The sequence below is a fragment of the Tachysurus fulvidraco genome, chromosome 7 (genome assembly GCF_022655615.1).
Source record: "Tachysurus fulvidraco isolate hzauxx_2018 chromosome 7, HZAU_PFXX_2.0, whole genome shotgun sequence".
In the NCBI taxonomy this organism is placed as follows: domain Eukaryota; kingdom Metazoa; phylum Chordata; class Actinopteri; order Siluriformes; family Bagridae; genus Tachysurus; species Tachysurus fulvidraco.
The window spans coordinates 13022339-13050046 of record NC_062524.1 but is presented as its reverse complement, the minus strand read 5'-3'; the positions used below and the strand labels follow the sequence as shown (position 1 = coordinate 13050046).

The 27708-nt window shown below is 39.4% G+C and overlaps 1 protein-coding gene across 2 annotated transcripts; it reads right to left on the bottom strand.

Moving 5' to 3' along the window:
• Window positions 1-6856: 6856 nt before the first annotated feature.
• Window positions 6857-26894, bottom strand: LOC113649619 (cell division control protein 42 homolog). 2 transcript variants are annotated; one of them, XM_047816073.1, is made up of 6 exons: window positions 26753-26894; window positions 25435-25539; window positions 21740-21812; window positions 9181-9290; window positions 8480-8677; window positions 6857-7805 (listed from the first exon to the last, which is right to left on the bottom strand). In XM_047816073.1, the coding sequence occupies exons 2-6, from the start codon at window positions 25537-25539 to the stop codon at window positions 7716-7718; spliced, it is 576 nt and encodes a 191-aa protein (XP_047672029.1). In that variant the 5' UTR covers window positions 26753-26894; the 3' UTR covers window positions 6857-7715. The 2 variants fall into 2 exon arrangements, with proteins under 2 accessions (XP_047672029.1, XP_047672028.1); XM_047816072.1 differs by lacking the exon at window positions 26753-26894 and adding an exon at window positions 26102-26131.
• Window positions 26895-27708: the final 814 nt, after the last annotated feature.

Below are 27708 nucleotides of genomic sequence, written 5' to 3'. Positions count from 1 at the left end.
CGTCCAAAGGCTTCGTCCCACAGAGGACGTTGGGGGCTGGAAGTCCTGATTTTTGTGATCTTAGAGAGTGTGAAGGATTGTAACGTGTTAGAAGACTAGTTAGATACATGGGAGCTAAACCATTAAGAGCCTGGTGTAGAGATGATAAAATTGGGGTTATATGGTCATACTTTCTTGTCCTAGTGAGAACTCTGGCAACTCTGGTTTCTCAGCTTGGCAATATTTCTAAGGTGGAAGAAGGCTGTTTTGGTAGTATGGGCGATATGATTTTTAAAAGACAAGTTGCTGTCTAATATAACACCCAGGTCTTTCACTGTCGAGCTACTAGTAACAGTACATCCCTCTAACTGGAAGTTAGGTTGTGAGAGTTTCTGTGCACTGGTTTTTGGACCTAAAAGTACTATTTCTGTCTTATCGGAGTTTAACATCAGAAAATTGCAGTTCATCCAGTCTTTTATCTCTCTAAGGCATTGAGTTAATTTGGACACTGTGGCTATTTCATCTGGTTTTGATGAGATATATAACTGTGTGTCGTCAGCATAGCAGTGGAAACTAATCCCATGTCTTCTAATAAAGCAGAGGTCCTAGAACTGATCCTTGAGGGACCCCATAATTAACTGGTAATAAACTGGAGGATTCACCATTTAATTCTACAAAATGGTATCGGTCAGACAGGTTAAACTTAAACCAACTTAAAGCCTGTCCATGAATACCTGTGTAATTCTGTAAGCGATCTAGAAGGATGTTGTGGTCTATAGTGTCGAATGCAGCACTAAGGTCAAGTAGAACTAATAAGGACATACAGTCTTGGTCCGAAGCTAAGAACAAGTCATTTGTAACTATAACGAGTGCTGTTTCTGTGCTGTGGTGGGGCCTGAAATCTGACTGAAACTCTTCAAGGATGTTGCTCTCCTGTAAGAAGGAGCTCAGTTGAACAGACAAAACCTTTTCAAGTATTTTAGACATAAACTGAAGGTGTGAGATAGGTCTGTAATTTGATAGTTCATTTGGACCTAAGTTAGGTTTTTTGATGAGTGGCCTAATGACTGCCAACTTGAAAGACTTCGGGACATAACCTAAAGATAACAAGGAGTTAATGATATTAAGAAGAGGCTCACCAGCTTTATGTAACACTTCTTTCAGTAGTTTAGTTGGGATGGGGTCTATTGAACATGTTGTTGATTTAGCTGTAGTAATAAGTTTATCTAACTCTTCCTGTCCTGTATTTGTAAAGCTCTGTAAAGCCTTAGGTGAGATTGTGTAGTGAGTTGCTCTCATATGTTGAGCGTCACCTATTTTATTCCTGATACTTTCGATTTTATCAGTGAAAAATCTCATAAAATCCTCACTACTGAGCTGTGATGGAATAGTGTGTTCAGATTTCTGTTTTTTTGTTAATCTAGCCACTGTGCTATATAAGAACCTGGGATTGTTCTGGTTATTTTCTATGAGTTTGCTCAGGTGCTCAGCCCTAGCAGCTTTTAGGGCCTGTCTGTAGCTCGACATACTGTCCTTATACGCAATTCTAAACACCTCTAATTTAGTTTTTCTCCATTTCCGCTCGAGGTTACGGGTCTCCCTCTTGAGGGTGTGAGTATGACTATTATACCACGGTTCAAGTGTTTTATCTCTAACCTTCTGTAATCTGACTGGGGCAACAGTGTCTAATGTGCTAGTGAATATAGCGTCTATGCTGTTAGTCATTACATCTAGGTCGTTTGTGTTTAAGGGTACAGTAAGAAGTCCAGACAGATCAGGCAGGTTATTTGTGAATCTGTCTTTAGTGGTCAGAATAATAGTTCTACCGAGTCCATAACGTGGAGAGACATAGTTATTCTGTTCTACGGGTAGTGTGTACATTATGAGGTAATGGTCTGTGATGTCATCACTTTGAGGTTAAGGAACAAAAAAGAGCTTAAAGAACAAAAAAGAGCTTAAAGAACAAAAAACATCTTCAAAGCCACGTCTCCACATCTGGTATTTGCAAATGAGCAAAAAAATAAAAATGGGACACTGAAAGATGGAAGAATGTTTGATTCCCGGACGAGACAAAATTTAACCTGGATAACAAGGAGATCGCACTGGAGATGTTTTCTACCCGGGAAAATGGAGCTTCAGGTTGTGTAGGGCGTCAAACGGCAGCTGGTTATGTGGACATGTTACAGTGGACATCCCTCTTGACCGAGGGCCCTTGTCTATGTGGTAACGACTGGGTCTTTCAACAGGACAATGCTGCAGTTCATGACGCCCATCTGACGAAGGACTTCTTCCAAGACAATAACGTTGCACTTCTGGACCATCCTGCATGTTCCTCTATTCTAATCCCCGTGAGAAAGCTTGGGGATGGATGGCAAGGAAGTTTAAAAAAGTACATAATTTCCATACTGTGGACGACTTCGAGAAGCCATCTTCACCACATGGATCAATGTTCCCACGAGCCTCCTGGAAAGGAAAATGGGCGTTTGAAGTCAACAAGAATGGAGGGGCTGCTCACTACTGAGTTCTTTTTTGACACATTCTGTTGTGGGGTTTCTTCAACTATGGTCTTAAACATTTAATCAGCTGATAAACAACCTGTTTGAGTTTAAATGCAGTTTTCAATAAATTGACAATCTCTCCTTTTTCTTCTTTTGACATTTCAAAGCAGTTCTTACAACCTGGTTATGATCCACCAGGGTAAAATACAAATACTTGGAATGTTTCCCCCGGGCTTAAGATTTTGTTCAGGAGTGTATGTATAACCTGGCTGATAGCACTGGTGTTCTATCAGAGCCAATGTTTATATTTTGCAATAAAAAAATTAATTCTTGGTTCTCTATTGACGATATTTTTTTAGTTGTATCACTCTCCACACAATTTGGAAGACTATCAGTTTAGTTTGATTAACTTCTGAGTGATCTGTTCTACAGTGACAGACATTGTATCGGGTTTCTTCATTTCTCCATAATTATTTTATCTTACTTATTTTAGTTTATTATTTTGATAATAATATGATATAATATGACTAAATAAATTCCAGAATTCCCAGAATTTAGTGCCAAATCACACAGTCTAGTATTCAGATGCCACTGAAATTTTCAGGTTTGTTTCAGGTTTGTTACATTAGGCTTTGAAATAAATTGTGCAGGCTGCTTTTCCAGTATACAGATACAGAATGTTGAGCAGCTTGTGGTCCTACCTATTCATTTCTAGACTTTACACTAACAGTGCTCACAATGACAGAAAAGCACATGTGTAAACAATTGATTTATGAGACAAAAAAACGGTGTAACAAATCATGATTGTAATGATTGTTATGTTTATGTATATTTAAATTAATATAAAATATGGAAAAGTTTAGTAATCAATTATTCATGATTAATTGCAACAGATACCACAAGTTCCAAAGTTTCCAGTCCTGGTCCCACACATTTTAATGTTTTGCCAGCTCTAACAATTTATTCCACTTATTCAGATGATTAACATCCTTTCTTTATTATGCTGAAGTAGTTAGTACGAGGAGGGGAAAACACTAACCTACAAAAAAAATCTATAGAATGGTTATTCCATATATAAAACATTGTAGCGCCCCCACAAGACAGTTCAAAATAAATGACTTGTTTATTTATTTTTAATTACGGTCATAATATCCTGTTGTACAATTATTCAAAATGTGGTCACGGTAATTTAGCCTAGATGTATTTTATCCCACCAAGACAGATTATCATGTTTCTTTCGATGATAAAGTAACACAGAAAACTCAGACTGTCAAGAATCATTTTGCACTCAAACATAGGGTGCGCTCTAGATTTACACCTCATTTAAAGACTGTGTTGAAACAATTACTTCGTACTATTTATTTAAAAAAAAAAAAAAGCCATAATAACAGATTTGCATAAATTTTCAATTTTGAAACAAAATTGTACAAATTCACAGCTTGAACATTTTGTTTGGCTTGTGCTAAATTCAGTAAACTATATTTGGACACTTCTGTCTATACCTAACAGCTGAATGTTAGAGCAAACAATGACATGAAATCACAGAGAAGAGCTCTGGGTCAGTGATCTGGGGAAGGGTCCAAACATTTTTCTTTTTGTAAAAATTGTTGTGAAACATGCTGACTTCCATCAGAATTTTGGAATGTCCTAAGCAAACTGGCAAATAGAGAAGAAGGACTTTAATCAAGGAGGTAGCCACAAATTTAAAGGTCACTCCAATAAAACACACTGCAGTAGTTATGACAGTTTATGACAAAGCAGCTAATCCAGGAAGCCTTAATAAATGTAAGATTCTATATTGTACTGAAACCAAGACTAAGCTCAAGCATTAGCTTATGGCTTCATCACAGCATAACATTTAAGCCACTAATCATTTCCATGGTGTTTAAATTAATTTCTGTGTGTACAGAGTAGCAAAAAATGTTTTATATTGTTTTTTAGATTAATGAGAAAAAATGAATCCAGTATATAAAAATACTTCCTGAATGCACTGTATATACATCCATTATTTTTATTATTATTTTTTATTTTATATAAATTAATTTTCTGTACCACTACAGTCTATCCCCTGGGAGTCAGAGCACAAGCCTTTATGCCAAACCATTGTAGGGTGTAGACCCCAACACACACACATGCAAACATCACACAGATGGGTAATGGTGGGAATCGACCCCAAAACCTGCTTTAAAGACAAATTCTTTCAGAACTGGAGAAAAATCTGAGGCCTCAGCATACACAGGTTCACCAAAATCAGACAGTTTCCCCCTACTCCAGTTTTTTCTCTAAGTGTCCAGTTTTAATGAGCTTGTATTCACCATAAACTCAGATTCCTGTTCTTGGGGTGAACTGGGTCCTTAAGACAGTTTCTGCTCACCGCAGTTGTAGACTGCTTGGACCTGTCTCATCATGCATTTCTTTCTACAATACTCAAACCAGCCAATTTGCCACCACCAACTATGCTTAGGACAAAGTCACTGTTCACATTTTTCCCCATTCCCTGTCTGTTCATTTGGATGTCTGACCTGAAGTAACTGACCTGTATCTGCATTACATTGTGCACTGTGCTTCTGCCAGATCAGTTGTTTATAAAAATTGCTTAATATATAATTGCATGAATAAGCAGGATTACAGTATCATTATTCTATTAAAGTGCCCAGTGAGTGTATTTTTTTTACACCACATTAATTATTATTAGTCAATTCAGCATGTTTTACAAGGTTTGAGTTTTATATTTTAATTGAAAGAAATGCCAGACTGGGTGTGATTGTTCCTACTCAGAACTACAGGGCATTTCCAGGGGTAAATATTGTGGGGTGTGTAATTAACAATAGTGGACTTGTAGCACTTGGTTACATGTATGTGGTGGAAGGAAAATATTGGGGAGAACTTATCTAACATAGAAACACAGTATATACAGTGATTGTATTGTAACATAGAAACACAGTATATACAGTGATTTAGTGAATGAAATTTCAAATCGCAAGTATATCGACTTGCACCTGTGTTCACAACGTTTTCCTGACAGAGAGCATGAACTATAATATGGATGCAGTAGACTTCTGGTATTGCATGTGGGGCCAAGAGGAGCAGATGTTGGAGAACCAGAGGTAGCTGGACTGTTTTAAATTCATTCTGGATCAACCCAGGGCTCAGCTGGAGGCCAGATTCCCCCTGCTGGCCTTTGTGTGTAGTTGGCTAGATTAATACTCAGGTCTGGGAGCTCATCGACTCTGACTTTCACCAGATTCCAACTTTCAGCAGGATATTTCACAGGATTACCACTCAGCACCATCACCGAACATTTTATCTATGACCTTTTCCTCTATTAAGTCTTTTACACAGTGTGGGGGGTTCTTCTTCTGATTATTATTGTGGCTGTTGTTGCGAGATGAATAATATATAGCCAGTACATAGTGAGGTCACTAAAAAAATTCACCATTTGATCTTTTTACATATATTGAATTTATTTTAGCTGTGCTACAGCTGCCAATGTGTAAGGTTCAAAATCTTGCTGCATAGAGAAGACAGGTTCATAGCAGCTCATTCCAGACTGTTTCAATACATGAAGCAAATGCTCAATCACCTCTCACTTTCAGATTAAATCAGATTCACATAAGATGTTATGTTCCTGAAAGTGGACTTTAATTCCATGCCCATGCACATGTCTGTCACATTCAGTCTGTCTCACAAGCTGCTATGCACAAGTCATCTTTGATGCTTAAGATTACTAATTACTTACTAAGATCACATCAACTGACGATGAGAGCACTTTATGTCCTGCTCTTTATTTTATCTCATCCTTAGCCCAGGTCAACATTGGTAATGTGTGAACAAATAAACCTCTGATCAGTTGTACCATACAAGTAGGGACTGTTGCTTTTTGATTATTGTATTTTTCAATAGAATTATTATTGAATGAGAAGTTTTCTTGCCCTATCATTTATACAATGTACAAATTCCAGTCTTGTTTTTCACACTACAAAAGATACTATGCTGCCTAATTGTGGCCAAGAAGACAGAACAATGTGAATAAAATGGTTTGAATCACATTTTTAATGTAGATCACTCAATGCAAATGCCTCTCGAAGTTTTTGGCACCAAATAAACATTTGCATGTTGGTGATAAATATCTAAAACGATTGAGTTTTCAGAATCGGCAGTGAAGAGTCCCACCATCTGTGTTCATGTCTGTGGCCTGTTTGTGTGACTGAGAACTAACTGCTTTTTCTCAAACAATGGCTTGAAGGCTAGTTGCAATAAACTGTAGTTTTTGAACCACATAATTTTTAACCAAATCTCTTCATAAATTGATGATGTTTAAGTGTGTGCTGTGAGTGAAATAAGCCAGGTAAGTGACATAAAATAAATTCCCTGAGAAATAAAGACCATTTCTATATTTGGTTTGGAAGAAATTGTGTAAATGCAAAAAATACAACAAGTTTACAGTTCAGGTTATTTTTAAAATTAGTTACACATGAGATCTACTCCCACATAGTTAGACATCCTGTATTTTTATTACCTGTAAATATTATTGCTTTAATTACCATCGCTAACAATGTAGAAACCAGCTAATGTAATGTAATGTAATTGATTCTAATGCATTTAATATTTCTTAAAAGGCAAAAAACACCAACCAAGATGAAAAGTGGCACCTAACATTCAGCACAAAATAAATTCAAACAATATTTTAAAAAATTGCACTAAAATCTCAAAGTCCTAACAGTTAAACACCCACTCACCAAAAATTAATCAAAATGATCATACAATACTTGTCTCATTATTAATACGCCACAATCATTTGGGAAGAAATAAATGATCAGTTTAAGTCCTGCAGAGGTGATAAGAAAAAAACTGGAGTTCCAGTCACTTCAATGCAAGGGAATGAAAGAAGAAAAACAACTTATCACATTGTCTTTTTAAGACTGCTGAGAATAAACAAAGTCAAAGTGAATGATGTGAAAAACACATTTAAATGGTTATATGTTTAAGTAATGACAGAGTTGTAAAACCAAATAACACAAGAAAGAAAGAAAGAAAGAAAGAAGCAGGCCATTCATCCATTTCCATGTTTTGAAGGCATTTTTTGTGTACATGTAGGTCTTGTATAGAAAGACTGATCATTAGTCTGAAAGTGAGATGTCAGCATATTAGCACACAAACCACTTAATTGTGTAAAACTAAAGGCACAGTCTGAATGCCTCACATTTTTCTCCCCATCAACTAATTCCCAAATTTCTTTTATAAGAGAATGCAGCGTTTCTTGGGTTTGGTCTCAGGAGGCTCCAAGGCAGCCAGGATGGCTTCATCAAAGACGTTCTTTAAGCCTCTCTGTAGAGAGAAACAGAAAGGATAGAACATGTACGATATTCTGAAAATGAGGAATCATGGTTACTAAAAGACCAGAATAATAAAGATCCAGAATGATCCAGTTTACAGTTCACACACTGTTATGAAGAAGTGACATGACATATGACGACCCATACTCAGAATTCGTTCTCTGTATTTGACCCATCCAAAGTGCACACACAGCAGTGAACACACACACACACACACTGTGAACACACACCCGGAGCAGTGGGCAGCCATTTATGCTCAGTGCTTTGCTCAAGGGCACCTCATTCGTGGCCAGCCCGACACTCGAACCCATAACCTTAGGATTACAAGTCAGACTCTCTCACCATTAGGCCATGACTTGCCGCAAATCTGAACCTGCTTTATCTGTACCTGCTTTCTCACAGGGCTATGCACAGTAGAATGTAACGTGAAACAGGACGAGTATTCTTCTATTCACATATTATTAAAATATTTTACTGCACTGGCCCCCATCAGTATTTTATTCCCATGCGGGTATGGACATGGATAAAGCTACATGTTTGCTATAGGACTTTAAAGGGCTAAGTGGCAAGGAGAGGCATCATCATGTCTTAACTGATTACTGACTAAACTAAACTAAAGAACAACAGGACAAATTAGAAGGTGGTTGTTTTTCTGAATTTTTGAACCTGTGTGAGGGCAGAACATTCCACATATTTCACTGCTCTGAGGTCTCTGGCCAGTTTGTCTCCACTCTCAGGTGACAGCGGACGCTGTTTGTTCTTAGCAAGTTTCTCCACTGTGTTAGAGTCATCTCTCAGATCCACCTGAGTCCCAACCAGCAGGAACGGAGTCCGAGGACAGTGATGGGAGATCTCTGGTACCCACTGAAGGAGAGGAGAGAGAGAAATGACATGTATGTGTGTGAGAGAGAGAAAGAGAGAAATGACGTGTAAGAGAGAGAGAGTGAGTGAGAGAGAGAGAGAAATGACATGTGAGAGAGAGAAATGACAAGTGAAAGGAGAAAGAAATGATGTGTGAGAGGAGAGATTCACGTGAGAGGAGAGAGAAATGACGTGAGAGAGGAAAGAGAGAGAGAGAAATAATGTAATAAACGAGAAAGTGAGGAAATCTATATGAAAAATGAGTGATGAACGTAGAGAAGTCGAAACCTTTACAATTTCTCATAACCACAACAAAACCATTTCCAGTTGCTACATGCACAGGAAAGAGTATTAACAGAAATATTACACTTACCACACAGACATTTTAAAGCAGATACATGTCATATAAATGGCTAAACCAATCTAAAACCTTATTAGATATCTTACAGTCTCTCTGTGGCCTTGAAAATATACATAAATATCTAATTTGCACATCATACACTAACCTTTTCTCTGACGTTCTCGAAGGAGGACGGCGAGACAACGGAGAAGCACACAAGAAAGACGTCTGTCTGAGGGTAACTCAGGGGCCGGAGCCTGTCATAGTCCTCTTGACCTTAAAGGCAAAAAGGTGAAGGTCAAAGCAGTAGGTAATACATTCTGAAGGTCTGTAGCTGACTGTAACTACCTTAACCATTGAGGTCTGTAATTCAGACATAAACAGAGTCGAGGCTCAGGTTTAATACTAACACGAGACTTAGTGATGGTGAACAACCAGAAAAGCAGCAGTCAAGTATAAGATGGGACCAGATTACTGTTGGAAAAAAAATCTTAGTAGAAATAATTAAAATATTATTCCTTACAATACTATAACCAAAGTAAAGTATTAGGCCTTGCAAAATATTACAATTGCTGTCATAAGACATATGTAGGTGATGTTGTAGGCCAAAGATGTTTATTGCAACCAGATTCGGGGCTGTTAGGCCTAGTCAGTCTGAGCACATTTGTAATAACAACTTGTTATGTAGAAGGGAAAATACCATTGTTCCCAGACCTTAGCTCATAAATTGTTATGGAAAATGAAGAACACCATGGTTCTCAGACCTTGGGCCGTAGCAATAACATGTTATGTAGAATGAAAAAAACAGTGGTCCACAGACCTAGGCCCTGAGAACTACAGGAAGGAAAATCCATATATGGGCATGTGGTGCTCATAAACTTGTTGTGCAGACTGAAGAAGGCCCAGGTGTTTAGTCTGAGGTCATGAAAAATAAGGGGAGGAAAATCCATAAATGGGCATATGGGTGAAAGGTAATGGGAAATAAGGGGAAATTGGGTCAGTGTATTTAGAAAACATAGGAGATGATTTCGGTAAATAAGGTGATATGGCACCTGGGCTCCTAGGAGCGCCAGGGTATATATTGAGAAGATATCTGAGGTTTTTTTGGTTCTTCGGGGGCGAAGGTGTGTGTGTGCGTGTGGGGGCGCGTGCGCGCGCACGCGGGCGCGTGCCCGTGTCCGCGGGTCAAGGTGGGTGGTTTTTATTTTTGCAAGGACGTCACGAGAGTTCTTGTTTTTCTTGATTGATTTTGCATGACATGCTCTTTTTGGGGGTTTTCATTTGTTACTTTGAATTTGGCAATTTGTTACTTTTAATTTGGCAATTTGTTACTTTTAATTTGGCAATTTGTTACTTTTAATTTGGCAATTTGATACTTTGAATTTGGCAAATTATAATTTGTTGGCTGATTGACCATAATAAAGAAGTTTGCTCATTCTCATCCAGGTCTGAGGAGTTTTCTCAGTATTTTTGTAGTAATTATAGAGTTAACAGTGAAATTTAACTAAAGGCCTAAGAGAAGAGATCACCCTGTGATGTGTCGACTTGGAGACCGGCTCTGAGTTCCGACATATCAAATGGCACCCCAGATGGGACTTCAAAGGGGCTAGCTTGACCTGTGTCCGGGACCAGGACCACTCTCTCTGAAGGGTCACAGAGGCCGGCCATAATATTAAGGTAAGCAGACGCCTGTTATATTCGAAGTCTGTGCGTAGTGAATCTGTGACCTGAAAAGGGAGGGGTGGCCCTGGGAGGCGGACAGCTGCCCTTGAAGTCAAGAACTCTTAAGGGTGAAATACAGTATAATCAGTATAATAACTGGATGAGAAGGGAAATAGATAAAGTTGTTTTTTGTTTTGATTTGTGACTGTGTGAGTGGCAGGGTAAAATATCATGTGCGGATTCTGTTGTGAGAGGCACACACACTTAGACAGAGAGAGAGGTGTGTGTGTGACAGAACAAAAATCTCATGGGTGCATTCTGTCGTGAGAGACACACACACGGAAAGAGCGAGCGAGAGACAGAGTGAGGTGTGTGTGTGTGTGACAGAAAAAAACTCATGAGTGAATTCTGGTGTATACATTTTTTACTTATTTATATTTTTGGTATTAAGGATTGAAAATTCCTGTGGCGTACCGCCGGTGCGTATATAACTCACAGCCGGGACTGAACGGGCAGGTGGTGAAAACGCGTTGGCCCTAGATACCGCTGTCCAGCGAGACAGGTCTGCTTGGTAGGGCTGTGTGGGGTACCCCGTATTTATAAGTGTTATAAGTGTTTATATACGTGCACGTTATCATCATAAGTATACGGCGATTCACAATGATAAGTGGATACGGCAACGTACACATTGATAAGTGGACAGAGCCAAATGAGTATTCATAAATAAGTGTACGCCATATAAGTATACATAAATGATACGTGTACGGTGTGTACGGCAAGGTGAATGTTATGACTTAATTCCCAAACACACACATACACACAGAACAGCTTTTCTGAGTTTTTTCTCTTTTCGTGAGCAGATACTAATGCTTAGTGGGAAAACATTCATATAATAAATCATTTTAATTTTGTTAAAGAATTTAGACAAGTCTTGGGCCATTTGTGTTGACTTCATAGAAAATTTAATTTTGTGTTGGGGAAAGTTTTAAAGTTAGTAGTGTTAAACCAGGTGTAGGTCATTTTGTTTTATATTTATTTTTTGTATTTGTTTTATTATTAACCTTTGTTTTATTTTTTGTTGTTGTTTGGTTATATGGATTCCATTAGCTGAAAATCTATACAATCAGCTAGTTTTCCTGGGTCCACACATATGCATATTCATACATACAAATCTGTTTTTAATTCATAACAGGACTAGACATAAACTACAATATGATTTATAATTACATTAAGACATATAAAAACCTAATGTAGTGTTTTTGTTTCAGTAAAAGAAACCCTCCATTTTAGCTTCTGTAACTCTGTGCCAGTAAGGCCTAGAATCACCTTGACATTTGTAACACACACGCACACACACAGAGATTGTTTTGGTTCCAATGAGATCGTTGTTTTTTCTTTCTCTCTTTTCTGAGTGTTAGAGGTTTTAGAAGCTGAAAACTTGGAGCATTATCTAACCGTGTAGAGTTATATTATGTTATAAGTGGGTCGTTAGATGAGACAATTACCAACAAGTTAACAACAATTTAATTGATTTGTTCTTTTCACTTTTATTTTTTATTTGTATTTTTTCCTTTTTGACAATGTAACAACAATTTAATTTTTACAACTTAACAATTTGTTTTGATTATTTATCTAAGTGATTTAACAGTGATTTAACTGGTAGTTTATTTGATTGATTGTTTATTTGATTTTATTTGATTTATTAGTGAGTTAATTAATTGAATAGGTCAATACTTGGTTGAGTATGTAATTATTTGAATGTGCAGTTGATTGATTTTAATCAATTTTAATTTAATTTTCATTTTAATTGAAGTTACTTATTGGACTTATACTCTGATCTTGATATCTGCCTTGTCTTTCTTGAGAACTATACTAGAAGGAATCCTGCACAACCACGTTTTCCAGAAAAAGAATACACGTTCAACTGCAATAAGTACAGAACCACGTGACAGTGCCACAAGGGCGAGACAAGGGTGCATGATGGAGAAAGGTAAAAGAACTTAATTACTCCAGCTGCAATTGTAATAATAAAGCACAAGATGGCTGAAAAAGAAATTAAGAAGTACAGTACATGGAAAAAATGGCAAGACCGGACAAAAGGAGAATTGCAGTGGCCTGAAGGAGGCACGTTTGATGAGGTAAAATGCAGGAAGATGAGAGTAAGTATAAAATGCTGGGAGAAGTAAAAAGCATGAGAAATATTTTTTGTTTAAATTTTTTACATTTTAGTAAGTTTTTTAGGAAAATGTTGTAATATTGCAATGTTGGGCTCTGCTAGGAGCAGAATTTCTGTATTTGTACTCACTTTGATCAGATATACAGAGCATTTAGGCATTCATTTGCAGGGTTGATTGCTTACTGTGCATAATAATATGATGTATGAATGGGCATTTATTGATATGGGTATTGAGAAGAAAATATTTAGGAGAGTTTTTGTTTCTGCTTTGCTTTTGTTTTTGTTCTGTCACTTTTGGTGTGGTTGGTCTGTGATTGGTTGCAGTGATAGGCCCTAAGACAGCTCTTTTCTACTGAAAAGCACAGGCGAACATTGCACTTGCTACACAGTGTGTTTGTGTATCCACTATTACAGTAAACTGGAAGAATAGACTAACTGAAAGAGAAATCTACATATTATCCAGCATATCCATTTGCACCTGTCCCTGTAATTATGGTCTAATTGAAAATAAGTATAAATTTAACAGAAAAGCACATTTAGAAATGAATTACAGTGAATCATCTTACAGTTTAAATTTCGATTTGTGATGATGTAAGAAGTGCAGTGTCTTTATGTAAGGCATAAGGCATAAGGCTATTTTGACTCCCACTTTGGCCCAAACTTGTAGAATTACAGCATGGACATAAGCTCTAGTTTTCCAAAATAACTAAATATGTATGTGTTCTAGACATTGTAATGAACACAGAAACTTTTTTGAGGAATTTTATACGGATCTTGACAAAACCAGTCATGGAAAAAAAAATAATAATAAATTTGCAGGTAGGGTGAGTTCATGGCCAAGTGACTGGACAAATAAACAAGGTGGTGTAATTCTACAACGGTGGGCTTTACAGGGTTAAAGGGGTTAAAGGGAGAACAGAGTAAAGAACAAGAGTAAGAGTAGGCTACAGCCCCACCCTCAGGTGAATGTGAGGAGCAGCTGCAACCCCCATCTTATAGCGAACATTACAGATCCGAGTACAATGGGATCCATCAATACAGTTGGGAGAAGGAGGTGAAACACAAGAAATAGAACTGGAGATTACAGGAGGGCAAGTCAGAGGAGTAATCCGGCAGACGTCAGCAGAAAAAGAACGTCCCAAGGGAGAGCAAGAGGACTGCCCTCCCATGGTAAAGGGCGGCAGCAGAGGAGAAGAAGGAAAATACCCAGAATGCCCAGAAGGGGCTACAGGAGGAAGAGAGAAAGCGCTGGAAGATGATGAATACCGACGCCTGTACTGGGACAGGGAGGTGGAGAAAGCTAATGCCCGATGGGAGGAAGGTCACTCCCACTTATCGAGGCAACAAGCAGAGGAGCGTAATATGGAGTGGTTGACTGAATACACACGCCCGCCAGGTTTAAAAAGACACAGCACACCGACTCCCTGGGCAAGAGAATACATTAAGCCACGAATGGAAGATGTCTGCCACCCGGGAAGGAGAGGATCAATAAAGCCCGGGCAGATGGAACATGGAACATCATAAGAACCTAAGCGAAGCCCAGGGGTCCCTAAGCAAACCAAACGACTGTGCGACAAAAAGGACCCTCATAGCGGTCCAGGAGGAGCAAGAAAAGAAACAACAGACCAAGGCAGATGGGAATTTATTACCCAATGGAAAGACAGGGGAGGTGCGGCAACGGCATCAACAGCTGGTGGAAGGTACAGAGATGCCCGGCGAGAGAATAAAAGGACGGAGTGACCAAAAGTCTCTCACCCCAATGGAAATGGTGAGCGATGACGACATAAGCCCAAGGGCGGCCCCAGTTGATGTGGAGCCCCAGCACGATATGAGAGGAGTAAGAGTGAGACTGAAGGGAGAAGTGCAGCTGACCCCCTTGGAAACAGCAGGAAAGAGCAATAAAGGAAGCTCTGGAACGAAGCCAGAAAGCAGATGTGACGATGGAGGAGTTACGAGGTCAGGCATCACGAATGGAGATGAAGGTGGAGGAATTGGAGGTGGAATATAAAAAATTGGAGGAAGAACAGAAACGAGCGGAGAAACAATTTAAAAATCTCCAAACAATAAGGAAGGCACGGAAGAAGTCAGATAGATAAAAATGGGGCGGCATCCAAAGAAACAGACACATGCAGACCCAATCCCAGATGGGAAGAGGCAAAGGTGGGGAGACGCAGCAGGTGGCCCCCGAAAGTGAGAGCTCCAGTGAAAAAGAGGAGGAGACAGAAGCACAGAGAGCAACACAGCTCCCCCTGATAGTTAAAGGAAAGCAAATGCATAATGTGCCATGGACATTTATGGATGTGACTGGATTGGTAAAAAGACTGCCAAGTGTGTGTGAAGGAGCACAAAGGTGGATCACAAAGTTTGAGGAACAAACAACCGGACAAAGTTTGACTCTGGGAGATCTGAAGGCAATCCTATGCCAAACCATAGGAAAAGCAAAAATGATGGAAATATTACACCTTGCTGGATTAGGAAGAGAGGCAGATGATCCAAGGGGAGATGGAATAACCTTCGTCCCATACAGGAATGACCTGTGGGATCAGTTAAGGACGGCCTACCCAACGAAGGCAGACCCAGGAAAAGTGGAAAAATAAAGCTGGAGGAAGGGGTTGCCGAGTTCATACTGAAACTCCAGGAGTCCTGGAGAGAGGAGATGGGAGCAGCATGGGATGAGACACCCGCAAGTGAGACACTGTTTAAACTCATGTTAAAAAGGGCACTCCCTGAGGAAGTCCAAGACCAACTGGAAACAGTGGTGGGTCTAAACACCATGCCATGGGCCACCTTCGAAGCGAATGTAATACACCATACAGAGTTACACAGAAAGAGGAGGAGAGAGGCAAAGAAGGATGCAGAAGATTTAGTAATGCAATTGCACAAGGCGCAGCTGGGAGAACTAGCAAGAAATAAACAAGAAAGCCATGAAAAGAAGAAGAAGGAAGATAAAGTCTATGCCTCAAAACAGGCGGCAGTCATGGTGGTTCCAACCGCTGCTCAGGCGGTGCTACCTCTAAATGGAGGAGTAGCACAAGTGATGATGACAGCCACAGCCACTGCCTCCAACTATGATGCAATACCCAATGCAATACCCAACGAGTATGCACCTCAACAACGCGGATGGGGACAAGGCTGAGGTCGAGGAACAAGAGGACAGTGAGACAGTTGCACAATATCTCCATCTCTTCACTGACATACAGTACACAACGCGCACAGCGGCCTCATTCCCCCAGCAGGATATGAGTGAGGGGGAAGTGACAGCGTACGAGGCACACTTGAGAAACAGTTTCATGAATGAATTTCATGATTCCAGAAATATCTGACAAGGTGAAAAACCTATGCATCACGTGGGACACGGGAAAGCTGAGCCTCATCATACAACATGCTCTGCATGCGGAAAAGCTGCCCACGCAAAGTATGAAGGAGCGGATTAGATATGAAAGGCTGGATGAAAATCTGTGCATGAGACACCCAGAGTCCCAGATCATGAGAATGGGAGAAATGCCACGTACTCTGACTTCATAATGGAATTACATGAAGCGTAAGGCTTTTTGTGTGATGCTTTTCCAGGGAAGATGGATATGACAAAGATTGCGCTGTGCACATGGGAAGCCAAGGAAGACAACAGGTGCCTGCACAGATGCCTGCTCCAATGTTTCAACAAGGAGCAGGGCAGTCAGGAATGCAGCATGCACTCGCAGCAACACCACAAGGAGCTGGAAATTGGGCAGGCCAATGGATGGGCCCAGGATTTCAAGGACAAGCCCCAGCACCACCAGGAGGGAGCCCATTGGGCCCAGCCCCAGCAGGAATGTGAAGAGGCCTAGAGAAGAAAGAGGGGGAGCTGGTGCAGTGTACCACCTCATTGCATCCTGCACAAGAACCAACAATTATGGTGGGAATTGGAAATGAAGTACAGGCCCCATTCCTGATTGACAAAGGAGCAATATTTACAAGCGTTGGAAAAGAATATTTACTATATTTCCCAGACACTCCAACCAATCTACTTGGGGGAGATGTGCTCTGCAAATTAGGAGCCAAAATACACTGTGGGCCAACAGGAGTGTGGATAACACTCCCAGTAATGTTAGCTCGACAATACCTAGTAGTAAGCCAAGAAAAGGAAATGACAGAACTGGACAAAGTATATTGGATAGAAGTCAAGGACAAAGATACATCAAAAAAATATGGCAAGAATACTCTGTATGGAAACCATGGCTAAACTACATACGACCAGATTGCCGTGAGGCAATTGGCATTGTACCCTGAAATATGATGAAGGGGGAAAAGATGAAGAATATGCATCATAACGATAAGAACGACTAGAAGGAAGAAAATCACATCAGCACGCACAGCATGATAATTGGACAGCAAGGAGTAGCTACATATGCTGAACTCCCTGAACAGATTCAAGAATGGTATCAAGTTGGAGATGCAGTCTCCCACATCTCCCTGATGATCGGGCGAGGTTTTTGAATCCAAAGATTTAGGGCCTAAGATAAAAGAGGCAGAAAGGGTAGTGAGTATCATGACTAAAGACCATAGAGTACATATGTCAGAAGATAGAGATTTTAAGGATAGATTAGGGGACAATCATGTTATCATGTAATCATACACAACCATGTTAGTAAGTCAGTGAACAAACATAAATTCTGGTAAGAGTAGAAGTAGAGATACAGATGCCACAGATGGCAGATAAGTAAGAGTCAACAGAGAAAGAAGTAGACAAAGCACTAAGTCAAGTCCCAGAGTAACTGTGGACAAAACATGTAACAGATGTAGGACTAGTTAAGTCAGCGGGATTAGCAAAAATACAGGTTAGACCCAATGTACCATTACTTTATCAGAGACAGTATCCATTGTCTAAGCAAGTAGAGGAAGGGATAGGACCAACTATTAAAGGGTTATTAGAAGCAGGAGTTTTAATCCCCACAAAAAGTCAGTGCAACACTCCGATTTTGTCCGATCAGAAAGCCAAAATTCAGATAAATGGAGATTGGTCCACGATTTGAGACCAGTCAATCAGATAGTGGTGGCTGAGACCCCAGTGGTCCCGGATCCACAAACTTTGTTATTAAATATTCCAGAGGGAACAAAATGGTATACAGTAATTGATCTGTGTTAAGCATTTTTTAGTGTCCCATTGCACCCTGACTCTCAGCACTTGTTTGCATTCACATGTTAAGAGCAACAAGGATATTGTGAAAATCCATCGATATTCAACCAAGTACTGACCAGAGATCTGGTGAATTTACAAATGGAGAGCCTGACTTACTGATTTGTAGCCAATCGAAAGAGCAATGTGTACAGGATTCAATAACAGTACTGAAGGCCCTAGCAAACAACGGGCACAAGTTTAGTAAAGAGAAGCTACAATTCTGCCAGAGAAAGGTGGAATATTTAGGACGAGTGTGATAAATCTCCATATAATGATACATATCTATGTCCTGCACTTTGGCTGCTGGGTTCGGCAGCCAGAACACATGGGCCGAAATGGATGGGCAACATAAGTAGATCCTGTGCGTATCAGCCGGTAGCCGCGCCAATCCCTACAGATATGACTGTTCAGATGCGGCCTAACTAGAAGTTTCCACTATGTATTAAGTCAAGAGGATCAGTGTATGTTGGTTTAATTGGATCCAGACTCCTTCCCACTGCTGGATGAGAACAATAGTGATTCGGACTGGAACTGGTTGCGCGTATACAGGACTGTAACATATTGGTGTGTGTCCCTGTTTGTCTGTATCCCCTATGTGTGTATATCTTTCATAAGTGTTGTGTACACGAGGCACCATATTACTGGTGATGGCCTTAATGCCTTAATTGTGACTGAATCCAGACTGACTACACACAAACTTTTCTGTACATATGCTTATGTAATAAGTGTTGGTATTTTGTGTCTACTGGTCTATTGCCTGTCTCTCTGTTGTCTGTAAGGCTTTGTTGCAGGCTATGTCGAACCCGTGGAGTGACCAGAGATGACTCCAGCGACCCCGCACTTGTGCCCGGTTAGAGGCGAGCTCACGGAGTGTCGCTTGTCGCCTCGACGCCCCCGGTTACTGCTACACGTGCATCCAACTGGACAACGAGGTAGACCTGTCTGACTTCATCTGGGGGGACTTCGACCTGGGTGTATCACCACATTGCACCTGGCTAACATACCCTTCCCCGCCGACGGCTGACACCTGGTTCACGTTGCTTGAGGACACACGCCCCGTGTCACTTATCCTTGCACATGCAGATTTAGTCCTCCCTGAAGGACTGTGGGTTCATTCGTGCCACGAGAATGATTAATCTCTGGACAAGGGATTGTTTTTGCAGGTACACACATATGAGGTACATCGTTCCTTTTGTGTGACCTTGACATATGGACGTGGACATGCACATGCGTATATTATTTCCCACCATGTACTGCAGGCCGCCGTACACCAGTACTGTATGTTATTCTTTTGTGTATATAAACTCTGGACATCTCACACCAAAGATGTGCATCAAGGTCTAGGTCTGGTGACACTGCTTTCACTGTCGCGCTATAAACGCGGGCAGAGTGAGAATTTTCCCTCAAATCTGACTCCAAAGAGGGTTTTTCGCTCACTCCTGGCTCACCTTCTGAGAAAGAGCATGTGTGAATTGTGGACATTGAGTAATGTTTTGTTTTATAATGTTGTGTTTGTTATGTTTTTTGTATTATGGGTTTTGTTTTCATTGTGGGGGAGTAATATTCTGTATTATGTTATTGTGTTTATGTTTTATGTATTATGGGTTTTTTGTTTTCGTTGTGGGGGAATGTTGTAAGTTGTTGTAAGTTGGGGTAGAGGTCGTCGTGATTAGATAGATATATGGGTTAGTGGAAATGACAAGGTAGTCCAGAACACTGCAACATAAGTTTGGTGAGACTTTACAGTCTCACAGGGGGGAATGTTGGAAAAAAAATCTTAGTAGAAATAATTAAAATATCATTCCTTACAATACTATAACCAAAGTAAAGTATTAGGCCTTGCAAAATATTACAATTGCTGTCATAAGACATATGTAGGTGATGTTGTAGGCCAAAGATGTTTATTGCAACCAGATTCGGGGCTGTTAGGCCTAGTCAGTCTGAGCACATTTGTAATAACAACTTGTTATGTAGAAGGGAAAATACCATTGTTCCCAGACCTTAGCTCATAAATTGTTATGGAAAATGAAGAACACCATGGTTCTCAGACCTTGGTCCATAGCAATAACATGTTATGTAGAATGAAAAAAACAGTGGTCCACAGACCTAGGCCCTGAGAACTAAAGGAAGGAAAATCCATATATGGGCATGTGGTGCTCATAAACTTGTTGTGCAGACTGAAGAAGGCCCAGGTGTTTAGTCTGAGGTCATGAAAAATAAGGGGAGGAAAATCCATAAATGGGCATATGGGTGAAAGGTAATGGGAAATAAGGGGAAATTGGGTCAGTGTATTTAGAAAACATAGGAGATGATTTCGGTAAATAAGGTGATATGGCACCTGGGCTCCTAGGAGCGCCAGGGTATATATTGAGAAGATATCTGAGGTTTTTTTGGTTCTTCGGGGGCGAAGGTGTGTGTGTGCGTGTGGGGGCGCGTGCCCGTGTCCGCGGGTCAAGGTGGGTGGTTTTTATTTTTGCAAGGACGTCACGAGAGTTCTTGTTTTTCTTGATTGATTTTGCATGACATGCTCTTTTTGGGGGTTTTCATTTGTTACTTTGAATTTGGCAATTTGTTACTTTTAATTTGGCAATTTGTTACTTTTAATTTGGCAATTTGTTACTTTTAATTTGGCAATTTGATACTTTGAATTTGGCAATTTGATACTTTGAATTTGGCAAATTATAATTTGTTGGCTGATTGACCATAATAAAGAAGTTTGCTCATTCTCATCCAGGTCTGAGGAGTTTTCTCAGTATTTTTGTAGTAATTATAGAGTTAACAGTGAAATTTAACTAAAGGCCTAAGAGAAGAGATCACCCTGTGATGTGTCGACTTGGAGACCGGCTCTGAGTTCCGACATTACACAAACACTGCAAACCTTATTAGATCTGTTTAGAAACCACAACCACTACAGTTATGCTCTTGTATTGGACAACAGCTTTTCTAGAACAAATTATCTAGTTGATCAAAACTGTAGGTAGAAGATTACAGATGTCTAACATGCAATGACCTAACGATGTTTATTTCTTTATACTGTGAAAACAATACAATTTATTTTTTTCTTGTTATAAAATTGTCTAGCACAAGATTTGGTTAATTTAATTTGATTGGTTAATGTTTAATAAGTAGCTGCAGACTCATACACCTAACTACAGAAGCAGATACACTGAACCTTCCACTTTATTAAAAAGTAAAAGAATGGGTAAAAGATGATATCAGTGACTTTCAGGTACTGGATGTAAACTTTATTTAAAGCTCTTCAGCCATATCTGAGTGATTTTACACTTTGTGCTTCTGCTAAATGATTGGATGACTGGGTAACTGCATGAATGATCAGGGGCAGATGTGTTCCTATTAAAGTGTAAAACTTAAATTAGGGCATGTATAGCTGAATAGTTAGATTTAATTTAAATACAATGCTATGGCCTTGGAACAAATCCTCTGGGCAGAAAGTTTGCAGTGATTTATGATGTATTTACAGAGAGAAGGAATGATCACAGAGCTCAGTCAACTAACTCCACGAACAAACAAAAGACTTTTTTATAAGAAAGTCTGAGATCTGAACACTCAGCTGAAACAAAACCACAAACAGCATGTGAGCCTGAAGGGGGCTGTGGAATTTTTGAGAAAACTAATGAGGCCTGCAGACACATCCACCTTTGCCCCAATCCTAATCTGAGGCTATTTACATTGAAAAGGGGCAGTTATTTATAACCTGATTCATTGTACCTGCTGTGTCAAAAAGTCCAAGTGTGTACGGCTCTCCTCCAATCATCACTGTGACTGCATAGTTATCAAATACCTAGAAGAAGAGACAGAGAACACACAAACACAGACACACAGAGGTTTTAGATTTAATATAAGTGGGACATGTTATAATCTTAAATAAAGTCTGGTTATTTTATTGTTTGGTTTGCATTCTAGACTAAACATTTTTTTAATTAAATACTAACCAGTTCTCTCCCCAAGGTTAGTCATCTAATCCCTAGTTCCAGTCACTACATATTGGTGAGATTAGTTAGTATCCCAGTAAATAACAGAAGCGAGAGGAAGAGACAGGATGTCCCCGACAGATCTTACGTGTTCCACTGTAATCCTTGTTTTAGTCCAACACACAGTATTCCATATTTAAAGCTGGATTACATGACAATTGGCAGACACCATAATCCCCCTCCACCAAACTAAACTTGACACAATGCATTCAGGCAACTACTGTAGACTTGTCTATTAGATTGAGAGACAGAGATCTGAACAGAGTCTCCACTGCTCTAGAGTCCAGTGGCTGTGTGCTTTGCATTGCACTTGGTGATGTAAGGCTTGGGTGCAGCTGCTCGACCATGGAAACCCATTCCATGAAGCTCTCTACACACTGTCCTTAAGCTAATCTGAAGGCCACACAGAGTTTGGAGGTCTGTAGCTATTGACTCTGCAGAAAGTTGGTGACATCTGCACGGTGTGCCTCACCATGCTCTAACCTTGCTCTGAGTGGTCTTACGTGGTCTTCCACCTCATGGCTGAGTTGCTGTTGTTCTCAATTGCTTCCACTTTGTTATAATACCACTAACACTAACTGGAATATTTAGTAGTGAGGAAATTTCATGAAATTGCACAGGTGGCAACCTATCACAGTAAAATGCTTGAAGGTTTGTAGAAGCAGTCTGTGCTAAATGATTGGATGACTGGGTAACTGCATGAATGATCAGGGGCAGATGTGTTCCTATTAAAGTGTAAAACTTAAATTAGGGCATGTATAGCTGAATAGTTAGATTTAATTTAAATACAATGCTATGGCCTTGGAACAATTCCTCTGGGCAGAAAGTTTGCAGTGATTTATGATGTATTTACAGAGAGAAGGAATGATCACAGAGCTCAGTCAACTAACTCCACGAACAAACAAAAGACTTTTTTATAAGAAAGTCAGATCTGAACACTCAGAAATATCAGCTGAAACAAAACCACAAACAGCATGTGAGCCTGAAGGGGGCTGTGGAAACCTGTTTTTCAATTAGGGAAAAGATGAGCAGTTGACTGTTTGTTTGTTTCCTACCTACCTACCTACCATCCATCCTACCTTCCATCCATCCATCCAACCTTCCATCCATCCATCTATCTAAGCTTAAAAATGAATGATCATGAGACTTTTAAATTTAAGCCTACTATTTTAACTAGAAAGAATTGTTTTTAAAAGAACCATCAGTTTTTCTGTGACTTTGACCTCCATGTTTCTCTTTTGTTAGCAAGAAGCTAACTGTTATGAGCGATGGACATTTAGCTACACAAAACAGTGGACCGTGTAATCAGTGTTATAGATAGAACATGCGAGTATGTCTGTGTTGATTGATAACAGTTAAAGTGGAGAAAGGCTGCTGCTGTGTTGACTGTTCATGCTGTGAACTTCCACTCCCTGATTTCTACATCACTTTCTGAACTCTCAGAGCTGAAGAGACTATCTAGTTCCTGAGCAGGAATTATGAGCTAGGAGATCTAGTTGAATGCATTACTCTATCTGCCCTTACAAGAACTTAATCTGTAAAAATACAAATAATATAAATCACCATTCAGAAAGCCAGGAAATTTTTTTTAGCAGGGAATTAATTCACTGCAATGAGCTTCCAGCTGCCTGAAGATATATTACAGATCTGTTAGAATGATCTAAACAGTATTAGCCATTAACAAACTCATTTTAGACATATACTTATATATAGACTTTCCCAAAACTCTACATAAACATAAATCTGCACATTTAAATAAAGATTTATATTGTGTATATATACTGAATATATATGAAGCCAAAAATATTTTAGGTGCTCTATGAGCATATGTTAACAGTTGTTGAAAATTTAATACAGATTTGAGTGACTTTTAAGTTGTAACAAGAACAATGTTTTAGTGTTTCCTGTCTTTATGAGGCCTAATAAAAAAAGGTTTGTTGGTCAAAAATGTAGAGAAGTAAAAAGGAGCTTCATAAGTGAAAGACAAAATTACATCACAATTAGAACTGCGCGATAAAATGACAACTATATGTATCGCGATAAACACTTGATCGATATCAATTAAAAAAGTGTTCAATAAAACGTTTGATATTTTTTATTCTTCGTCGGAAGAAAACAGAGGTTGCGAAGCAAGTTTGGTTGCATTAACAGAGGCACTCACTCTCTGGTAACCTAGCAACATAGGGAGTGACACTCTAAGAGCCAATCATGTAACAGTATCAAGTTTGGTTGCGCCATATCGTTGTCTCGTGCTGCTCTGCTGGATTCCTCTTCAGTAACCGGCGACTGATAAGCAGAAAATGAGTGCAATAAAAAAGTGAATAGTTCAACTTCAAGTATGATTAGAGAATATATAACTTAGATAAAAATAACTTGAGTTACTTTTTCATATTTCTGCAGGTTTTATATTTCAGACAATGTTACTGTACTGTATCAGGTTTGTTTTTTTATATTACAGATGTATCTCAGTCTACCTCAGTTTTATTTGTTTACAAAACACTGCACATATTTTAAAACACTTTATTCACCAGAAGGTGAACAGCTAGTGAACTTCCTAGCACTAAACTTGCACTAAATTCTCAGGTTTCTCTATGTTTATATTTATCACTTTGCACTATTTTATTACACTTTATTAAGCATTTCTTACATTTTTTTAATTTTGCACCTTAAATGTTAAGAGATAATTAAGTGTTCATTGTGACTTTAGACTTATGTTTACATTTTAGTTATTTGAGTTTTCCTGGATGTTGACATTTCTGTCTTAATAACTGAGGGGATTATGATCAGAGGAAGGTTAAGTTTAAAATAAAAATGTTTAAATGTAATATATTTTTCTCCTGGTCCTTATTTTAAATGGGTCATAAAAAAATGAATAATTGTCAATATCGACCGATATGAAACACTGACATTGTGATACAGTTTTCAGCCATAACGCCCAGCCCTAATCACAATAGTTTAAAATTTCTTTTTTTCCCCCATTTATTCAACTGCTCATCCCACATTTACAGGCGTTCTGAATCTTTTTCTGAATGCAGAAATATCTACACCTTTAAATACAGGAAGAATGGGATTACAGGGAATACTGTGGAGATTCGCATCCATACGGTTTACTCTGACACAAAGTAGGTGTTGGACTCGCACACTAATACCACAATGTGCCAGGACATGACAAAAGACAGGCAAGCTCAGTCACACCATGAACATGTGGAAACCCATCTCCTTGTCATAACAGCTGGAACCTACTGTTAATAACACCACCGGCAGCTCTGGAGTTGTGTTAGGAGGAAAACTTACAATACTCATTTCAGCTCCAGATTTTAAGGTCTGCTTCCTCTCTTCAATTCCTCTGTTCCTTTTCACATCTTAATGCTTTGCATGTTTCATTGTAGGTTTTTGTCTGAAAAGTTAAACTGATTCATTTCATACACTCACCGTAGGAACATATTCTGAAGGAAACTTGTTGGTTGTGTAGGAGATCAATAAACAGGTCTTTCCCACCGCACCATCTCCCACCACCACACATTTTATGGTCTGCATCTGAGGGAAAAGGAAAAAATAAATCCAGGACAGAAAGTGGAGTGAAAAGAAAACATTTTAAAAGGAATCAGTCAATGTTTTGACTTTTAAAAAAACTTTTGTTCACATGGTTTGAGTATTGTGCAAGTCAATAGCTGAAGAATGTAGAATTAATTAAAGGGATAGATTCTCACAGTGTTTGTGTCCTGTGACCAGTGAGGACACTGTATACAAAGAACCCTGTATACAAATGGACCTACTGTTGACCTGCATCTCTGCCACAAATCCTGGGATTTAGAAATGTCAAATTCTACATTCTATGTTAATGCAAAGTTAGTCTGAAACATTAATGTCTGTCTGACTGCACCCCATTTCTCTTTTTCAGTTATATATGTATACAGTCACATCTTAAATAAAGCTCTCTCTCACATTAGGCAACAGAAATAAAGAAATGTCCTAGTTCTGTTGGTATCTGATGAAACACACAAACCCTCCTGCACTTCTGCATAGCTAGTGAGGCTCCTGCAGTCAATATGAAAGATTCAACCAACCTAATGATTTACAGAACATTTAAAATACAAACCTCCATAAGTTCATCTCACAGGATTTGTGTGAAATGCTCACACAAACTAAACACCAGCACAGGATCACACACTAAACAGCAGCACGGGATCACACACTAAACACCAGCACGGAATCACACACTAAACACCAACACATGAACACACACTAAACACGAACACAGGATCACACACTAAACACGAACACAGGATCACACACTAAACTCTAACACAGGATCACACACTAAACACTAACACAATTTTCCTGGAGTAAGAGCTTTAGTTTTATGAGCAGAGTTTCGACAGGAAGTGAAGAAGGCCAACACATAACTTATCATTAGCTAAGCGACAAATTCCAGCTAATCATCTTAGCAAAACTTATTTAACATTTCCCAGAGCGGCCCTGTAACGTGTGTGTTGGTGTTCAACCCCATAATCAATGAGTCTCTTTAACTTATTAGACTATACAGCCTTTCAGGTAAGTTACCCGAGTTAGCAAGCTAGCGATAAAAGGAAACAAGCTAAATAAAGCAACTAATCCGACCTAATAAATGTAGTACAACGTTAGACTAAGCCAAAAGAATGACTACGAAACAACACTCTTACTTTCCCCAATACAAAGTAAATAGGAATAAAACAAATAAATAAACGAATCGATTTAAATCTCAGCTCACCTTTGATTCTTGGCTGCTACCGAGCGTAAGCTTACATCCGGGTCCTGAGTGTGGAGCTCACTGGGCGTGTGAAAGCCCCGCCCTCTTTACTGTTGTACACTACAGCACAGGAGAGTAGTGCAGAGTGAGCAGGAGTAGTGCAGAGTGATCAGGAGAGTAGTGCAGAGTGAGCAGGAGTAGTGCAGAGTGATCAGGAGTAGTGCAGAGTGAGCAGGAGTAGTGCAGAGTGATCAGGAGAGTAGTACAGAGTGAGCAGGAGTAGTGCAGAGTGATCAGGAGAGTAGAACAGTGTGATCAGGAGAGTAGAACAGAGTGATCAGGAGAGTAGAACAGAGTGATCAGGAGAAGTGCAGAGTGATCAGGAGAGTAGAACCGAGTGATCAGGAGAGTAGTGCAGAGTGAGCAGGAGAGTAGTGCAGAGTGAGCAGGAGAGCAGTGCAGAGTGAGCAGGAGAGTAGTGCAGAGTGAGCAGGAGAGCAGTGCAGAGTGAGCAGGAGTGGTCCAGAGTGAGCAGGAGTAGTGCAGAGTGAGCAGGAGAGTAGAACAGAGTGAGCAGGAGTAGTGCAGAGTGAGCAGGAGAGTAGAACAGAGTGAGCAGGAGTAGTGCAGAGTGTGCAGGAGTAGTACAGAGTGCGCAGGAGTAGTGTGACACAGACTCACTGATGGTTTTAAATTGTTGTTGTAAAAAATACATGGTTGATGGTTTTAAATTGTTGTTGTAAAAAATACATTATGTATTCATATAAATCCTTCATACATCCTTCATAATTTTTGTCATGATTATTCACGACTGGATCCTATTGCTCTGTTTTGTCAAGTTTTCCTTACTTAAGTATTTTTGTCATTTATTTTTATATCAGCTAAGTAGTATCTTATCCTATATTTTTGTTTTGTTTGTGAAATACTATATGTTTTATATTTTGACCTAACAGATGAATGAATGAGATTTTCACAAA

What these genes read in the sequence shown, in the direction of transcription:
- LOC113649619 (XM_047816072.1), bottom strand. An exon ending in CTTCAGAATATGTTCCTACG is followed by an intron (nt 21,813 to 25,434) that starts GTGAGTGTATGA and finishes CTCTTCTTCTAG; the next exon opens with GTATTTGATAACTATGCAGT. An exon ending in TCGAGAACGTCAGAGAAAAG is followed by an intron (nt 8,678 to 9,180) that starts GTTAGTGTATGA and finishes CCTCTCCTTCAG; the next exon opens with TGGGTACCAGAGATCTCCCA.